Source organism: Hemitrygon akajei, chromosome 7 (genome assembly GCF_048418815.1).
Source record: "Hemitrygon akajei chromosome 7, sHemAka1.3, whole genome shotgun sequence".
Taxonomy (NCBI): Eukaryota; Metazoa; Chordata; class Chondrichthyes; order Myliobatiformes; family Dasyatidae; genus Hemitrygon; species Hemitrygon akajei.
The window spans coordinates 182,633,060-182,651,797 of record NC_133130.1 but is presented as its reverse complement, the minus strand read 5'-3'; the positions used below and the strand labels follow the sequence as shown (position 1 = coordinate 182,651,797).

The window sequence follows — 18,738 nt, the reverse complement described above, 5'->3', positions numbered from 1 at the left end:
ACATGTACTTAGCTCCAGCTGATCTAAGTACCTTGAAACCAGGAACATTTCAGCCCTTGTTTAAGCCGTACTTCAGCAATCGTTCAGAAATTTTATCACATCCTTGCTTGCACTACAATATGTCTGGGATGGAAGTTCAACATGGACTCAATACCAGAAGATGGAAGACCAGCCAGAAACCTAATGAGAATCTTTGCTAGGTCACCATTTTCTCTGTAGATACCTGTAATTACAAAGAGAATATTGGTATAGATCTTTTGCTCCCTTCCACGTACCCCTTCCCCCAACCACACCTGTCACCAACATGCCTCCAGGCTATTCAGGATCCTTTAGCAGCCTGTAGGCGAATACTTCCATTATAAAACTAGATCACACTTCCCACTGTAAAAGCTCAAAGTTAATCAGCTGGAGCTGACTGCATTGCCTGCAATGAAGGTCAAAGGCACGGACAATGAAGGTCAAAGCCACGGACATTAAGCAGGCACGGACATTGAAGGTCAAAGGCACGGACAATGAAGGTCAAAGGCACGGACATTGAAGGTCAAAGCCACGGACATTAAGCAGGCACGGACAATGAAGGTCAAAGCCACGGACATTGAAGGTCAAAGGCATGGACATTAAGCAGGCACGGACAATGAAGGTCAAAGCCACGGACAATGAAGGTCAAAGGCACGGACAATGAAGGTCAAAGCCACGGACATTGAAGGTCAAAGCCACGGACATTAAGCAGGCACGGACAATGAAGGTCAAAGCCACGGACATTAAGCAGCCACGGACAATGAAGGTCAAAGCCACGGACATTGAAGGTCAAAGCCACGGACAATGAAGGTCAAAGCCACGGACATTAAGCAGGCACGGACAATGAAGGTCAAAGCCACGGACAATGAAGGTCAAAGCCACGGACATTGAAGGTCAAAGCCATGGACATTAAGCAGGCACGGACAATGAAGGTCAAAGCCACGGACATTGAAGGTCAAAGCCATGGACATTAAGCAGGCACGGACAATGAAGGTCAAAGCCACGGACATTGAAGGTCAAAGCCACAGACAATGAAGGTCAAAGCCACAGACATTGAAGGTCAAAGCCACAGACATTGAAGGTCAAAGGCACGGACAGTGAAGGTCAAAGGCACAGACATTGAAGGTCAAAGCCACGGACATTGAAGGTCAAAGCCACGGACAATCAAGGTCAAAGCCACAGACATTGAAGGTCAAAGCCACAGACATTGAAGGTCAAAGGCACGGACATTGAAGATCAAAGCCACGGACATTGAAGGTCAAAGCCACGGACCATAAGACATGGCAGTGGAATTAGGCCATTAGGCCCTTCAAGTCTGCTCCGCCATTTAATCATGACTGATTTAATCAACCCCATTCTTCTGCCTTCTCCCCATAACCTTTGACACCCTGACTAATCAACAACCTACCAACCTCCGCTTTGAGTATACCAGTGACTTGGAGAATGAAACGAACTGTGTAGAGGTAGAAGAATTTACTAACTCTCTTCATTTCATTCATATGAGAAGATTAGAAATACGTAGCACATATTTTCACCACTCTACTCATTTGAGATCTGAGATCCTCAATTCCACGTTTTTGTTAAAAAAGATCTTTGCAGTCAAGAGACGAAAGGTCCCCTCCCCACACCCTTTCCTCCTCAGCTGGAGCTCATTTGCTGCTTCCACTCTCCTGTCAGTCCATTAAACCATCCTGGTGATCAAAACAAATGTGCGAGTACGACTGCTGCCCAGATGTCAGGCATTCTGCTTAACCCATTAAACGCCACCTTCCTTTCCCAAACGGTGCAATTTGGGGCGATCTTGCAGCTTGCTTGGTCAGATGGGAAACATTGCCAGAACCACCTCCAAGCCAGGTCAGAAGGTCACATCCCCCTCCAGACACTTTGAGCAAATAACCAAGGCTGATGATCCAGTGCAGTAGAGTCATAGAGCTCTACAGACCAGAAACAGGCCCTGTGGCCCATCTGGTTGATTACTCTGCCTAGTCCCATCGACCTGCACCAGGACCTCAGCCCTCTATACCCCTCCCTTCCAAGTGCCTGTCCAAACTTCCCTTAAAATGCTGCAATCAAACCCACATCCACCACTTCCACTGGCGGCTCGTTTCACACCCTCACCAGCCTCTAAGTCTAGTCAAGCTCAGTGGAAAGCACCTGTTTGTACGTACCCTATCCATATCCCTCATAATTTTGTATACTCCCTTCATTTTCCTATGCTCTGGTGAATAAAGCCCTAACTTATACAACCTTTCCCTACAACTCGGGTCCTCAAGTCCCAGCACCAAGCTAGTAATTTTTTCTGCACTCTTTCAATAGTACTGATGTCTTTCCTAGCAAGTGCATCTTTGTAAGGTGAGATTATCAGGTAGCCATGCAGCAGACATGGAAGAGCTGGTGGAGCTGCTGCTCACAGCCCTAGTGACCTGGCTTCAATTCTGACCTGCAGGTCTCTCGGTGTGGAGTTTGACCCTGTCCCTGTGACTGTGCGGGTTTCCTCCAGATCCTCCCACATCCGTGCTGATTGATTACCACAGACTGGCTGGTCAATTGGTCGCTCCACTGTAGACTGTAGAACTTGTTGAAGACGATGTGGACCTTATTATCTTAGGATTGGTGAGCATTTCTTATGACGAAAGTCTGAGCGAGCTAGGGTTTTTCTCCTTGGAGAGAAGGAGGATGAGAGGTGACAACAGGATGATAAGATTGAGTGGGCAGCCAAAGACTTTTTACCCCAGGGCGGAAAATTGCTAATACAAGGGGGCATACTTTAAGGTCATTAGAGGAAAGTATGGGGGGGGTGGGGGAGATGTCAGCCGGGTGGTGGTGCAGTGCCATCCGCACCAGGCTTCGAGCTAAGTGGTCCTGGGTTCGAATTCCGCTGGCTCCGTGCATGCCTTCCATTTGCGCTGGGTTTGGCGTCCAGCCAGCAACTCGGCCTCATAAGAAAACAGACAAGTGCTAAAGAAACAGTATGGTTGCTGCCCAGTGCGCCACAGAGCAGAGAGGAACAGCAACACGTGGTATGTCGGGGTGAGTTTTTTTAAAACACAGAGCGTGGTGGGCGCATGGAATGAGCTGCCAGGGGAGGTGATTCATTAGGGACATTTAAGCGACTCTGAGATTGGCACATGGATGAAAGAAAAATGGAGAGCTATGTGGAGGGAAGGCTGGATTCATCTCAGGGTAGGTTAAAAGGTCAGCACAACATTGTGGGCTGAACAGCCTCTAGTGTGCTGTAATGTTCTCGTTAGCAAGTGTGGAAGAATCAAGAGGAAGCTGATGTTTATGTGGAATTCGTGTTAGTGGGCACAGACCAAAAAGGATGCAGAGGCCTCAGCATAATGCCAGAAAGAAGGAAGGGGGCAGGTAGGGCAGAGATAGTTCAGAGAGATAAAGGTGAGTCAGAGAGTTAGAGGAGTCAGAGAGATAGAGGGTGGTGTGAGAGAGAAAAGTAGAGGCACAGAGAGAAAAAGAGAGACTTTCATGACCTTGAGACATCCCAAATTGATCTTGAGCTAATGAAGTGAGAGGGCACGGTAGCAGTTAGCGTAATTCCATTACAGTGCAAGCGGCTTGGGTTCAATTGCCACCACTGTCTGTAAGGAGGTTGCACATTCTCCCTGTGACTGTGGGGTTTCCTCTGGGTGCTCTGGTTTCCTCCCACAGTCCAAAGACCCAAGGTTACTAGATTAATTAGTCACATGGGTACAACTGGGTGACGTGTGCTTGTTGGGCCAGGAGGGCCTGTCACTGTACAGCATTTCTAAATGAAATTAAACACATGCTTGCAGAAAGGCTTTACCTCTGCAGGCCGGAAGGCCTGCTTCCACGTTGCAAGGTACTGCTTCAGAGATGAGCAGGGAAGCTCACTCCCCCTCGCTTGAACAGATGACGCAGGCTTTATTATGTGAGGTGGCATGCTGTGAACACATTGTCTGCTCTACTTCCTAAAATATAACTGCAACCACCTTTCCGCAAATCTCAATGGGTGCACGGCATTTGGGAAATTTATGAGCGCTGCTAAGCAGACACAGGTTTATTCTTCCTTTCTAAATTACCGGCTGGTGTACTTCTAGGTCCACTGCTTCCATTCTGGTCTCTGCCCTGATGGACCACAGTTTGGTCTGAACTCAACTGGGACAGGAAACAACAGCAGGGGCTCTCTCTCCTGGTTAGTGTCTCGGGAGTTTTACTGTATTGCTTTTGTTTTAACCAGCCAGGTGCTTTACAAGATAAAGGTTAGCATTATTTGTCATATGTGTATCAAAACAAACAGTGAAATGTGCCATTGCATCAATAACACAGCACGAAGATGTGCTGGAGATGACCCACAAGTTTCAGCAAGCTTCTTGTACCATCATAGCATGTCCACAACTTACCAACTCTAACCCCTACGACTTTTGGAATGTGGGAGGAAACCAGAGCGCCAGAAGAAACCCACACAGTCACAGGGAGAACATGCAAACTCCTTACAGACTGTGGTGGGTATTTGAACCCTGACCTTCCAACCGCTGGTGCTGTAAGGTGTTAACTAGTTGCTATGCTACCAGGTTGCCCCCCTCCCCCACACGGGCAAACCCACTGTCATGCCGAAGAATCACACACAAAACGACAAACGCTTATGTATCATCTTTAATACAATAAAAGATGCAACTATCAAGACAAAATGTGGTACCGTACTAGGTGAGGTGGCAATAGGATGGAACATTGGTGAGAGAGGTCAGGTTGAAGACTGACTTACAGAAGAAGGAGGTGAGGTGGCATTAAGACAGAACATTGGTGAGAGAGGTCAGATTCAAGGTTATCTTACAGGAGAGAGGTTTGGGGTGGCACTGAAGAGCTTGGGGCCCAAGTGAAAAACACATGTGGAGGGATGGAAATGGAGCCTGCACAAAATATCAGGGTTAGAGATGAGACTCCAGAGAAATCCCATTTGGTGGGGAACTTTCCCAACTAGGATGGAGAGAATATGTTCTCTCTGTGCAGGCTACCTTCTGGCCCAGTCTCAGGTAGTTTAGCTGCAGCTGGAATCTTTGGGCACCAGGTGTACCCAGAGGCAATCGGTGTTCAAGTTCAAGGTCAAATTTATTGTCATTCAACCATACACATATATACTGCCAAACAAAACAATGTTCCTCCAGACCAAGGTGCAGAATACAATACATATAACTCACACACAACACATAAAGTAGTATCACCACAACTAATAAAATATACTGTGTCCATCTGCAATGCACAATAGGGCCAAGAGGCTTACAAGGAGACAATGTTGTGCAAAGAGAGGGACCAATAGTCTTAGTCTATGCAACCAGACGAGAGCTGAACTGCAGGCTCAGCCAATCAGCTGGCAGAGAAGCCAGTGGGCTGATGGATGCCATGAAGCTAGTGTGTCAAGGAACAGTAGATTTGGAAGGAAAGAGATCAAGAGGGAACGTTCAGAGAGAGGTCCCACGTGGTTCTCAGGTGACAGGGTTTATTTTTTAACCAAATCCTTTACACATGTGTTTTTCGAACTGCCAATGCATTGTGACAAATGTTGAGTCACTGTTAGTGCACAAAGTTAACTCGACAGCCTAACCACAAATGACAAGGCTGGTAAATGTCAGTGGAAAACAACTCCAATGTGTTCTTTTATTTTAATGACTATGTCTCCCCTCACCCCCCTCTTTGGCTCCATACTATTGCACATCCAATCTTCTGAGTACTCGCCTCAGCAAAATCATAGGTTGGACTCTAGTTTCCACGTTGAATTAGCTGATGTCAGCACAGATGCATGAACAGAAGTCCCTCAGTTATGGTGGCGATGTAGTGTTGGCGGGCTTGGTGAGCATCAAAGGAGATTTTTGTTTAAAAAGATCGTAAGAAATTGGAGCAGAATTAGGCCCTTTGGCCCATTAAGTCTGCTCCACCATTTCATCATGGCTGATCCATTACTCTCCTCAGCCCCAATATCCTGCCTTGCTCCCATATCCCTTCATGCCCTGGCCAATCAAGAATCTATCAAACTCTTCCTTAAAGATACATAAAGACTTGGCCTCCACAGCCGCCTGTGGAAATTGTTCAGTGTTTTCTTCGACTTCACGGAGATAATGGCACGCCAGCCTGAGTGGGCAGATGATCGTCACCTATTCTGGAAGGAGACCAGAAACTGAGGATTTGAAGGTAGTTATGTGGGTGTTGGACATCAGCTGATTCTTTCTGTGATGAGAGAGGTCATTATATTACCCAATGTTGCCCTTCGCAAGAAGTCAGAGTAAACCAAATATTGTAGTTATTTTCTTTCACAACAGTTTCATGTTTGATTTATTAAAGGACTCCAGTTACTTAACTGAAGAGGAGACAGATATTGGCAAGGAAGGAGGCTGATCGACGAGTATTGTGCAGTGATAATGTTCGCAAGTTTTTCTAGGAACTTACTGAGAACTGGGCATGTTCCTAAGGATTTCATTACTCCCGCCCCTCCACCTCTGACCTTCCACACCATTTACACTGGCTTTCCTTGCCTCCTCCCCACTCCCTTTTCCTAGATATTTAAGAATCAGCGAGTGGGAGTATGAAAGAAAGTCAGCTCCAAGTGATGCCTGTAAGATTAATGTTTCATTCCAGGGGTCTCCAAGACAAAGCTGGAGGGTTGGCAACTGCAGACTGTGTGTGCAGAGGAAAGAGAAATAATGAGGGGCATGTGTCTGGAAAGCAGAGAAGAAAGTGGGGGTGGGATGAAGGGGAAGCTGTTTGACGTTGCTTCAGCTAATCACAGAAAGTCAGAATCCGCTTCTAGCTTCAGATTCCAAATAGTTCTCACACACACACAACTCACTCTCTCACACACTCACTCACTCACACACACACACTCTCACACTCACTCTCACACACACACATGCACTCTCTCTCTCTCTCTCTCATCGAGATACTCCTGCATTTAACAACACTTTGAAGGCAACTTGCAATTGATTACCCAAGAATCAAGCGGGCATTGTGGTCAGAAGTCCATTATAGAAGCTGCCTAATTACCTTTTGCCGGTTCAAAGTTAAAATAAACAGGCGGTTTCTATAATGGGAGTCAAGCCACAGAGCTGGTGTTACGTTCCAACTTCCCAGAATTTCTCTTTCTCATTCCCTGTCTCCATCATTCCTCGTCTGTCTCTATCCTGTTTCTATTTATTCTCTGTTATTATGTTTAGGTCTCTTAGCTTCTTCCATTTCGCTTCTTCCTCCTTTCCTTTAACAAAATAAAAATTGGTCTCTTCCTCTAAATTTCAGTCTGGTTCTCACTCTATGTGTTTGGGGAGAGAAATGGAGGTGGTGAATAGTGTGTGTGTGTGTGTGTGTGTGTGTGTGTGTGTGTGTGTGTGTGTGTGTGTGTGTGTGTGTGTGTGTGTGTGTGTGTGTGTGTGTGTGTGTGTGTGTGTGTGTGTGTGTGTGTGTGTGTGTGTGTGTGTGAGAGAGAGACCCTTTGAGAAAACAGTGCAATACCCAGTCTCCGCCACAGTGCTTGTGACTCAGTCCCTGATTGAGTCTCCCTGCTGATGTTAACACAGAACCATGTGGGCCCAACAACATCTGGATCCATTACTGGCTCAGTGGTGACTTCCTGCAGATGGAGAACTATTTCATAGATCAACAGAATGAGGCAAACAACGGACATGCTAAAGACTACAATTATAGACAAGAAAGCACATTCTTTTTCATTAACCCTCCAATTGCCATCATCTGGTACTCTTAAACCACACAGTATGCCCTATTGTGAAGCAGGGTTACTAAGTACTGAGATTATAATTTCTAACACATTTGTACTGGTGTCTGATTTTAGAGAGAGAGAGATGAGAGAGAGAGAGAGAGAGAGAGAGAGAGAGAGAGAGAGAGAGAGAGAGAGAGAGAGAGAGAGAGAGAAGAGAGAGAGGAGAGAGAGGAGAGAGGGAGGAGGGAGAGGGGAGAGAGGGAGATGAGGGAGAGAGAGAGAGAGAGAGAGGAGAGAGAGGGAGAGGGAGAGAGGAGAGAGAAAGAGGGGAGAGGGAGAGGGGGAGAGAGAGAGGGAGGGAGAGGGAGAGGGAGGAGAGGGAGAGGGAGAGGGAGAGAGGGAGAGGGAGAGAGGGAGAGGGAGAGGGAGAGGGAGAGGGAGAGGGAGAGAGAGAGAGAGGAGAGGAGAGAGAGAGAGAGAGAGAGAGAGAGAGAGAGGGAGAGAGGGAGAGAGAGAGAGAGAGAGAGAGAGAGGGAGAGGGAGAGGAAGAGGGAGAGAGAAAAGAGAGAGAGGGAGAGGGGGAGAGAGAGGTGAGAGACGAGAGAGAGAGGATGAGAGAGAGAGAAGAGAGAGAGAGAGAGAGAGAGAAGAGAGAGAGAGAGAGAGAGAGAACGAGAACCAACCCAGAATGATTCCACTGTATTAAGTGGGACCTTATTTTGTGACTTTAGGGCCAAAACTGATATGAAGTGGTCTAATAAAATCGTACAAAACAAAGGTTTAATTTACTTAAAAACTGCAGATGCAGAAACTTCTTGTGGATTTTATGCTTCTCTGTGACGTATATAAACCATGGACACACACTGGATGTCTAAAGAGCAGCTTCTCAGACACAAGCTCCACAATCAGCCATTCTCCCTTCGCCTATTGAGCATCAAATCACTTTTAAATGCACCACAAAAGTCTGTCGAGCCAAATGTACAACATAACTGAGGAGTGAAGATCGTGATGCCTGTGTATCTGTGTGTGTGAAGTGATGCAACCATCAATAACTCACTCTGAGACGTAAAGGCGAGATATCGGCTTTTCTTGACTGGAAGAAGGAACCAAGCAGTGAGTGACCACCATACTACATCCTGGAGACCAGAGAGGCCCGGGCTCAGACCTCCATCACCTTTATACAGGGGTCTGTGGGAGGAAGCCACAGGAGCAGTCATCCTGGGGCGTGTCCAGACAGGTATATGTAGTTCACAACATGAAGTCTATTAAAATTGACTCACTTCTCACTAACAGAATGCCATCTGGATGCAAGTTATTTCCCCTACATTGATTCCCACACCATTGTGAGCAGATGTGGAGGGAGGATGAAGTTGAGTGGATGGAACTTCGGCATTTTCCAGACAGTCCCTCTACAGAGAAGGGGGACAGCCTCATTCCTGGGGCTCAGGCAGATGCTCTCCAAAGAGGCTCAGTGTGGTGAACTACATATACCTGTCTGACACGCCCCAGCTGACTGCTCCTGTGGCTCCTCCCTCAGACCCCTGTAATAAAGGCGATTGAGGTCTGAGCCCAGCCTCTCTGTCTCCAGGATGTAGTATGGTGGTCACACCCACTGCTTGTTCCTTCTTCCAGTCAATAAAAGGCCGAGATCTCGCCTTTACACTCTGAGAGAGAGTTATTGATGGTGCATCACTCGGGTAGTGCTCTGGCAGACTATCTCTAGTGACTGTCTACTCAAAATGCATAGTACAGGTGAAGTCATTTCAGAGACAGGGTTAAAGGGAATGAAATTGACACTGGATCCATTAAAAGCACTGGAATTCAAAATGGGGGAGCCTGCTCGTAAAACTCCACACACCCTCACCTTCCACCTCGGTCCTAACCTTAAGTGTGGCAAGTGTTCATTTTACAAAATTAATTTTTAAAATATGCCTGCGAAAAAAGTTAGATCAATGTTGTCATCCCAGTTAACATTTGGAAGATCATTTAAGCTGAACAGCAGAGGAAATGTTAACAGTCCAACAGAGCTTAATCATTCCACAATTGTAAAACACAGAGTAGGATTTGAACTCATAACTTTGCAATTCAGAGACAAGCTTAGAAAAGTTGAGCTAGTTTTTAGTGTCCTGGAGTGGCTATTTCAGAATGGCATCTGCACAGAGAGCTGTGGGTCCTGTAAACAATAGGATTCATGCAGCTTCCAAAGGAAAAGGTGAACAAAACTCAAGCCTGCCACCCAGGGTTGGTCCTATTCAGAGAGGCTTTGTCACAATACCTGTTCCCTTCACCACCTCCGTTGCCATGGTCACCACTGGTCACCCAACACGTCGAACATCATCATAGCCTATCTTCAAACAACAATCAGCAAACAGAATATTGTCTGTCAGTCAACACACACAAAATGCTGGAGGAACTCAGCAGGGTAGGCAGCATGTTGTGTGTGTTGTTGGGATTTCCAGCATCCTGCAGATTTTTTCTTGTTTATCTGTCAGTCAAATGGCCTTTCATCCATGCCCTATAATTTCTATAACAGTAAACATTGATTGCAAATTTGGATTTCTAAAAATAAAACTCTTTTCTTTTCTCCTGCAGTTTGGTCCTGGAGATTTCCTAGAGTAATCAAAATCTTGTAGATTCTGGGATACTGCAACTCTAAATGTGCAAAGATTGTTAAGAATATTTCTTTGCTTTAAGGTTTTGCCTGAGGAGGTGGACAATGAACAGGATGATGTCATTTACAGGAGTGTACACCCCCATCCACCCAAACACACACACACACACACTTCAGAATCAAGTTCAATATCACTGACATACGTATGTCATAACATTTATTGGTTTATAGCAACAGTATATTGCAGTACATAAAAAGACTATAAATTACAATAAGATATATACTAAAAATAAATTCAATAATAGTTCAAAAGGAGCAAAATTAGTGAGGTAATGTGTTGATGAGTTGGTTATTGTCCATTCAGAAATCAGATGGCGGACAGGGAGGTGTAGCTGTTCCTAAGACGTTGAGTGTATGTCCTTCAGGCTTCTGTACCTCTTCTCTGATGGTAGTAATAAGAAGACAGCATGTCCTGGGCCTATATTTCCAATACACACACAAACTTTTACATGCCAACACCTACATGGACAAATGTCAACACACTTACTCATACACCCACAGATGCACACTAACTCTCACATGCCCCCCCCCCACATGCAATCTGCCATACACACGTGCGGGCACACACAAACCTACGCACTGTATTGTCATTGTACAAAACCACGAAGGAAAACACACAAACTGCACACACACATACAAAAGCACAGCAATATTCCATCACACAACTCGCACTGCATTCTCTTCATTAGAAAACAGATCCTCCAACAGCAAAAACATCAGATACTAGCTCCAGGTGGAAATGCGCTTGGCACAATCTGGCCGATTTTATTTCTTGGCCCTGAAGCTGTGCTGCAGTGTTGTGGCAGCCAACTGCCAGTGTTTCAGATTCCCGACTTTTTTTTACCATACCTGGAGGTCCTACCAAGATGCTGCGTAAAGCACTCCCTCCACCCACCTATCATCCCTCCCAACCCATCCCCACACATCTAACTGCAGCAATGCTGGAAAACACATTTGCACATTGGGGTGGTTTTTGTGTTAGTAGGCAGCCTCAAATGAGCCTATATTTCACACTCAGTGAAATTTTGGGATAAAAGCCCTTTGGCAAATATCAGAGGAAGAATCACCAATAACATCCTTTATTGAAGGCAGGCGACTTAGTAGATACGTACAGCACAGTCCATCACAGGAAAAGCCCTCCCCAGCATTGAGCACATCTACAAGGAGCACTGCCCCAAGGAAGCAAAACCATCAAGGATCCCCACCACCCAGGCCATGTTATCTTCTCACTTCTGCCATCAAGAAGGTACAGGAGCCTGACGTCCCACACTAATAGGCTCGGGAACAGCTCTTACCCTTCACCCATCGGGCTCCTGAACCAGCGTGGAGAACTTCACCTCTCCTCAAAACTGAACTTGTGGATAAAACTATGGATGCTCTCATACTTTTAGTATTTTTGTTTGTAATTGCACAGTTTGTCTTCTTTAGCACATTGATTGTTTGCCAGTTTTAGTCTGTGTGTAGTTTTTCATTGATTCTGTTGCATTTCTATGGTCTACTGTGAATAACTACAAGAAAATAAATATCAGGGTTGTATATTGTGACATATACGTACTTTAATGATAAATTTACTTTGACTACCGTACATTTAACAGGATTAACTGGCGGGTGATGTATTAATAGTCTCTATCGATCAAACATTCAAGTTGTTAAAGATACACAAACTCATATCAAGGAGATGTGAATAAGGTGGATTGCACCTCAACCTGTCGAACTTCCAGACAGGTACTAATTTTAAGAAAGAAACAAAGAAAAGGGAGAAGGGGCAGACATTCCTATAGCACCTTTCTTGAGCTCAGGAAGTTCCAAACAGATTTTGAGATACTTCAGATGTGCAGTTACTGTTGTGAATGTAGAAAACATTGGTGGACGGCACAAACAACTGGCCATTTTCTGATTACTCTTTGGTGACCTCGGTTGAGAAGTAAACACTGGCTGGGTCTCCAGGGGAACTCCTCAACTTACCGTGCAACCAAATGACATCTAGTGAGGAAGAACAGATGAGGTGGAGTTATGGCCCGTGTTCAGCTTGCCGCTCGGCAAGGCTTACTCATCTCTGTGTTGAACTGAGGCTGTGGCCCACAACTGACGGGCTCCTGGATTGGCTGTGACTGGCTTCACGGCTGTGGTCTCACTTTCGTGAACTTCAGTTCTGAATGTTATTTGCTTACTTTTATTGTTTGCACAATTCGCTTTTTTCCTGCACACTGGGTGTTTGACTGTCTTCTTTTAACAGTTGTTTTGTGGCTGCCTTAAGCAGACAAATCTGAAGGTGGTATATTGTACTCATACTTCGAAATAAATGTACTTTGAATGTTGGCATGAGTTTCCACTGCTCTGTAACAGATTGTTAGGAGTCATTTCACGAAGGAGCTATAGCCATGACTTTTTTGGAGAAGTCATTTCCGCATCTACCCTGGCAAATGGAATTTAGTGCAGATAGATGTGATGTGATGCTTTGGGAGCACAGTTTTAAGAGGCTGAGACATACACCATGCATGGTGGGGTGTGGAGAGAGAATTGAGGACAAATGAGATCGATCTTTGTAAATATCACGGCAGAATGCATATGTGATTAAAGCCTTCAGTCTATGCACAGAATACAGAACTTTATTAAACTCTGTTCAGACTTTGGCTGGAGTACCAAATGCAGTTCTGGTCACCACAGTAGATGCAATGATGCTGCGCCCCAAACAGAAAAGACCTAACTCCCTCGATCTATCCTCAAGAGACATGCTCTCCAATCCAGAGCTCATGTAAGCTACAAGCATCCCAAAATATTTTATAGCCAGTTACAAAAATTCAGACATTGACCTGACAGACATAAATGACAGTCACACCACTGAAATTTCAGGATGTTAGTTTGGATGAAGTGTTTCAGTTATGAGAAGGGGATGGATAGGCTAGGTTCGTTCTCTTTGGAGGCAAAGAGGTAACGAGGGGATATAATCAAGGTAAGGTTACAAAAGAGTAGACTACAGGAAACCTTTCCTATAGAAGAGGCAGATAAAACCAGAGGACATATGTTTAGGATAAGATGAGGCAAATTGGAGGATATGTAAGGGACTTTCACCCAAAGAGTGATAAATACCTGGAACACACTACCTCAGAGGGGTTTGAAGGCGGGCTTGTGAACAGTATTTAAATGTCCAAACGAGCTCCTGAATTACTTAGGCAAAGAGGGCTTTGGACCAGGAGCTGGGAGATGGTTTTGGTAGGGACGGATGCCCAATGTTTGGCATGAAAGTTGGGTTGAATGGTCTGTTTCTACACAGCAGGAGCCAACGATTCTGTCAAATCAGGGCTGGGGCTGCTGTTTGCTTTGCTGTCAGTAAAATCTTCATGACTGACTTCACATGATCTGACTATGCAGGGCAACGATGAGGGAGGATATCATGGGCGCACTACTGAGACATTAGGAGTTTCACCCACAAACTGGAGGAGGAATTCCAAAAATCATAGATATATTGGGGTAGACCTTTCTTTCTATCAGGACATTGGGATGGGGTAGGCTACTGCCCTAACCCCTTGTATTAGTAATTTCCATACTGGGGCAAAAAAAATTCTCTGGCCATCCACTTGATCTATGCCTCTCATCATCTTGTGCAGCTCTGTCAAGTCACCTCTCATCCTCCTTTGCCCCAAACAGAAAAGCCCTAACTCCCTCAACCTACCCTCAAGACACATGCTCTCTAATCCAGAGCTTAGGTAAGCTATGAGCATCTCAATATATTATATAGCCAATTACAAAATTCAGACATTGACCTAATAGACACAAGTGACATTCACGTCACTGAAGTTTCAGGCAATGACCATCTCCAATAACAGTGTAACCACTCATCTTTAAAATTCAATGGTTTTACCACTGCCAAACACAGCAACACTAACTCCTCGGGGCCACCAGTGACCAGAAACATGAGTGGACCAGCCACATTACTGACTGTGGCTATAAGATCAGGTCAGAGGCTGTTACTCTGCTGTATGTGATTCACTTCCAGACACTCTGAAGCCTTTTCACCATCTCCAGGCACAAACCAGGAGTGCAGAGGCTTAAAGTCCACTGGCCTGGACGAGTGCAGCCTAATCTACAGAGAAAAGTGGGAAATGTGGGCAGTCATGGGCTTTGGTAAAGAGAAATCCAGAGTTAAGGAAAATTATGGAAACTGGCATCTTAAGAGAGATGAAGGATCATTTAGAATGAAGGGAAGTATTGCAGGAAGCAGGGTGGCAGCTAATGTAATCAATGTGCATCTGTGGGAGTCCCTGGATTTGTGTATTTTCACTATTACCATCAGGCAGGAGGCCTTAGGCCCCACACCACTAGCTCAGGAACAAATTAAACGCTCGTGAACCAGCATAGCTAACTTCACTCAGCACAACTCTGAACTGTTTCCACAACCTACTGGCACACTTTCAAGAACTCACTTTACAACTCATGTTCTCAGTATTTTTTTAAATTTGCTCAACTTGTCTTCTTTCACACATGGGTTGTTTTGGACAGTCCTTGTTTATGTATAGTCTTTCATAATTCTATTGTATTCCTGTAAATGCTTGCAAGAAAAACGCATCTCAAAGCAGTATGTGATAACATATACATAGTTGGATAATAAATTTGACTTTGATTTTGACTCTGGAAAGAGTCATCAATCTTCCTCTGTAACGGAGAGGAAGGTCAAGAGATGGAGTGGAATGCGGAAAAGTGAGATGAAGACCGGGGTGAAGGAGAGTATGTCCTCGCGAAATCACATCAGGCGCCTGGCAACCAGGACTGAACCTCCCAACTAGATGAAATGTGGCATTCTGTCAATGAGATAATTGTTAAAATATGTGTACATAGTTCAACAATGTTATTGGTAACCAGTAGGTGGAGCAAGAGATATCCATAGGCTTCATTTGATATTTAGACTGAGAAATGATGTCTTCTGAAGATAATCCAGGGGCATCAAGGGTGGGTTGCAACCAAAAAGCCATTGAAGGGGTAGTAATTCACGAACATAAGAAAATCTACAGATGCTGGAAATGCAAAGCAACACACACAAAATGCTGGAGGAACTCAGCAGGTCAGGCAGCATCTATGGAAAAGAGTAAACAGCCGATGACTCAGCCTGAGCCATCTCTTCCGGACTGAGAAGGAAGGGGGGAGATGCCTGAATATAAAGGTGGGGAGGGGGGAGGGGAAAGAGGCTGGCTGGAAAGTGACATGTGAAGCCAGGTGGGTGGGGAAAGGTTAAGGGCTGAGGCAGAAAGAATCTGACAGGAGACGAGAGCGGACGAAGGGAGAAAGGGAAGGAGGAGGGGACCCGGGAGTAGTAATAGACAAGTGAGAAGAAGTGAAAGGTCAGAGTGGGGAATAGAGGAAGTGGGAGGGAAATCTGTTCACCGGAAGGAGAAATCAATAGTTATCCCATCAGGTTGGGGGGGGGGGGGGGGGTAGAGTTCTAGCAGATTATATTTTAATCAATGGCATAAGCAAAAGTAAATGTCCTTTTCATCGTTATTGATGTGGTGAATCTCTCTCTCTCTCTCTCTCTCTCTCTCTCTCTCCCTCCCTCTCCCTCTCCCTCTCTCTCTCTCACTCTCTGCTACAGGAACATCATTCACAGTGCAGGGAACCTGAATACATGAGAGGATTGGGGTGCGTTTGGCCCACGGTCACTGGCTGAACTGTCTGGCAACTCTGGCTGGATATGCTGGTTTGACAATACTGCTCTGATTCCCACCATTGTCCTTCCTTCTAATCTCTGCCTCACTGCCTGGGCTTTTCTAGGAGCTTAAAGCTATTCACTAAGGAAGAGGCAAACTCACTGCAGGGTATAATAGCAAAACAACTGCTGCACTAACTTTGCAAATTCAATACTAACCTTCACTACGTGGCCAATTTATTACGTACTTATAAAGTGACGATTGAGTATATGTTCATGGTCTTCTGCTGCTATAGCCCATCCACTTCACGGTTCGACATGTTGTGTGTTAAGAGATGCTCTTCTGAACACCACTGGTATAATGCATGGTTATTTGACTTACTGTCAACTTCCTGTCAGCTTTAACCAGTCTGGCCATTCTCCTCAGACCTCTCTCAATAACAAGGCATTTTTGCCCACAGAACTGCTGCTCACTGGATGTTTTTTTGGTTTTTCATACCATTCTCTATAAACTCTAGAGATTGTTTTGCATGAAAATCCCTGCAGGTCAACAGTTTCCAAGATACTCAAACCACCCTGTCTGGCACCAACAATCATCCCACCATCAGTCACTTAGATCGCATTTCATCTCCATTCTGATTTTGGTTCTGAACAACAACTGAACCTCGTGACCACATCTGCATGCTTTAATGCATTGAGTTGCTGCGACATGATTGGCTGATTAGATATTTGCATTAATGAGAGGGTGTACCTTATAAAGTGGTTACTGAGTGTTTGTACTGAGAGTCCAGTAACTGCCTAAGGCCTGACATTCACTGGCCTGGTATAGCTTCCCAAAAATGCACTTTTTCAGAATTCGTCTGTTAACTGAAGAACTTTGAGGAAATGAAATCCAACCTGAAACAAACTTCATTTCCAGCAAATGTTCTGAAAGATTTATCTGCATTAAGTCTCAGCCAAGATCTCAGTGACCAAACAATGTTTTAGTCATGGGACCAGCAATCCAGGACATTGTTTGCCCAGTGGGACATCGGCCATTGCCCATGGAAAACAAGAATGGCTAGCCAAAGTCAGATAATCAGAACCTGAATATTTTAGATGGTGCACAAGCCAAACGCTGGATGCTAAGGAAAGTTGCTGGTGGAGCTCAACTCAGGCCACACCTTTAATAAAGGATTAAACCATTCTCAAGTTCCAAATGCCTGACTCAAAATTTAGTCTTCATTTTCTATTGGCTTCTTGCCAGTATATTCTGTCTTCCTCCTAGTTTACATTTTCCCTCAAATATCTACAGCTGTATTCTCAAAGAAATTCTATAGTTATGAGGCTTGGGTGGAAAAGTGGATTTGGGGCTTGTGAGTAGTCATGATTTTATGAAAGGGCCAAGAAGGCTTAAGGTGTTGCATGATATACTCCAGGGCCAATTCTTATTCTCTTATGTTCGGAGTGGATTTTAACTGCTATCCTCATTTCCGCTGTAATATGTTATCTATAGTAATGGTTGGGTACATTCTGAGTTGTTTTAAGACTATTCTGTTTCCTGAAGTTTATTGTGCAACCAGATGCTCTCTCTCTCTGTTGTTGCTGCTATATTTACTCTGGAAAGTTTCAGTATTCTGGCCTTTTGGAGGAAACTATCTTGACACCCTAAGCTTAGGGTTGGTCTGAATTACTGGCTATTTTCCTGTAACTTAATAAGAGCTTTTCGCTGATGAAACACTGAAACTTAGATGGCACGGCTGAATCTGAATAACGTACATGAGATGAAATCCCTCTTAGCTTGAGTTAGTATATATTGAGACATATTGTGTTGTGTCATACAGCAGGAGATGGTGCTTGAGGGAGCAAATAAAGACACCCCAATCCTGCTGGAGTTCCAGTCAAGCACACAGTCTAAAGAAGAGGGAAGAGTTCACACGACATATCCGGCTGTCTGTGTCAGAAGAAGAAGAAAGAAAAGGTGCTGTTGTACGAATTGGTCTTAAGAGTGAATTGCACCTTGGCATAAAGCCAAGCAACCTGATTCTGGGGAACGCAATGTATTCATCATAAGTATACTACACACTGCCTAGAAATGAACAGTTGCCTATCACCAGAGCTGCAGAAATCTTCTGTAATGGTACTAGAATGATTAGTGGATAACCACAGTTTCTCAAAGTTAATGAAATTGACGGTCAGAGATGGGATTATTTATGGTATGCAGGGAAGAGACAGAATTGGTTCAGTTCTGTAGAGCTGTTCAAAACCAACCTGAAAATGTTGGATGGCCAAGCATAAGGAGGAACATACAATGGCATGAGAGGTAGAAAGAAGAACAGAAAAGTAGAGTAATGATGTTACAGGTTTTGTGAATGGAAGGTGACTGCATGGTGCATGGGAGACACCCTTATTGTCAGCTTGAACTACTGGTGATTTCCCAGTTACTTGGACAAACTGAGATGCCAACAAGTCCTGACCTCTGATTCTGCAGCACTTCTTGCTGCTTCTGTTCTGCTGCGCTTTAAAACACTGACTAATCAGAGGAGCTGGTCTTCAGATTTGTAGACATCCAGCTGAGAGAAAAGCTTGCTCACACTGGGTAGCAAAGCCATTTTGCCACAACACCACAACGACTTCTATGGATTCCTGGCAGGATGCAAGCAGCATTCCATAAGACCATAAGATATAGGAGAAAAATTAGACTAAGACAACTGTGCTGCTCCAAAGAGCGCTATATGAGGTCATTCTTAC

The 18,738-nt window shown here is 44.9% G+C and overlaps 1 protein-coding gene across 14 annotated transcripts in view; it reads right to left on the bottom strand.

The window, feature by feature from the left end:
- LOC140731261 (dynamin-1) overlaps positions 1–18,738 on the bottom strand; it is a 239,995-nt gene that overhangs the window by 78,743 nt on the left and 142,514 nt on the right. The window contains exon 16 of one of the 14 annotated variants that reach the window (XM_073052829.1): positions 10,518–10,785. The exons of 12 other annotated variants lie outside the window; for them this stretch is intronic. In XM_073052829.1, the coding sequence (XP_072908930.1) occupies positions 10,729–10,785 (57 nt within the window). In that variant the 3' untranslated portion in view covers positions 10,518–10,728. Of the gene's footprint in view, positions 1–10,517; positions 10,786–18,738 lie in introns of those variants that run through there. One more of the 14 variants, XM_073052830.1, reaches the window with a different exon arrangement.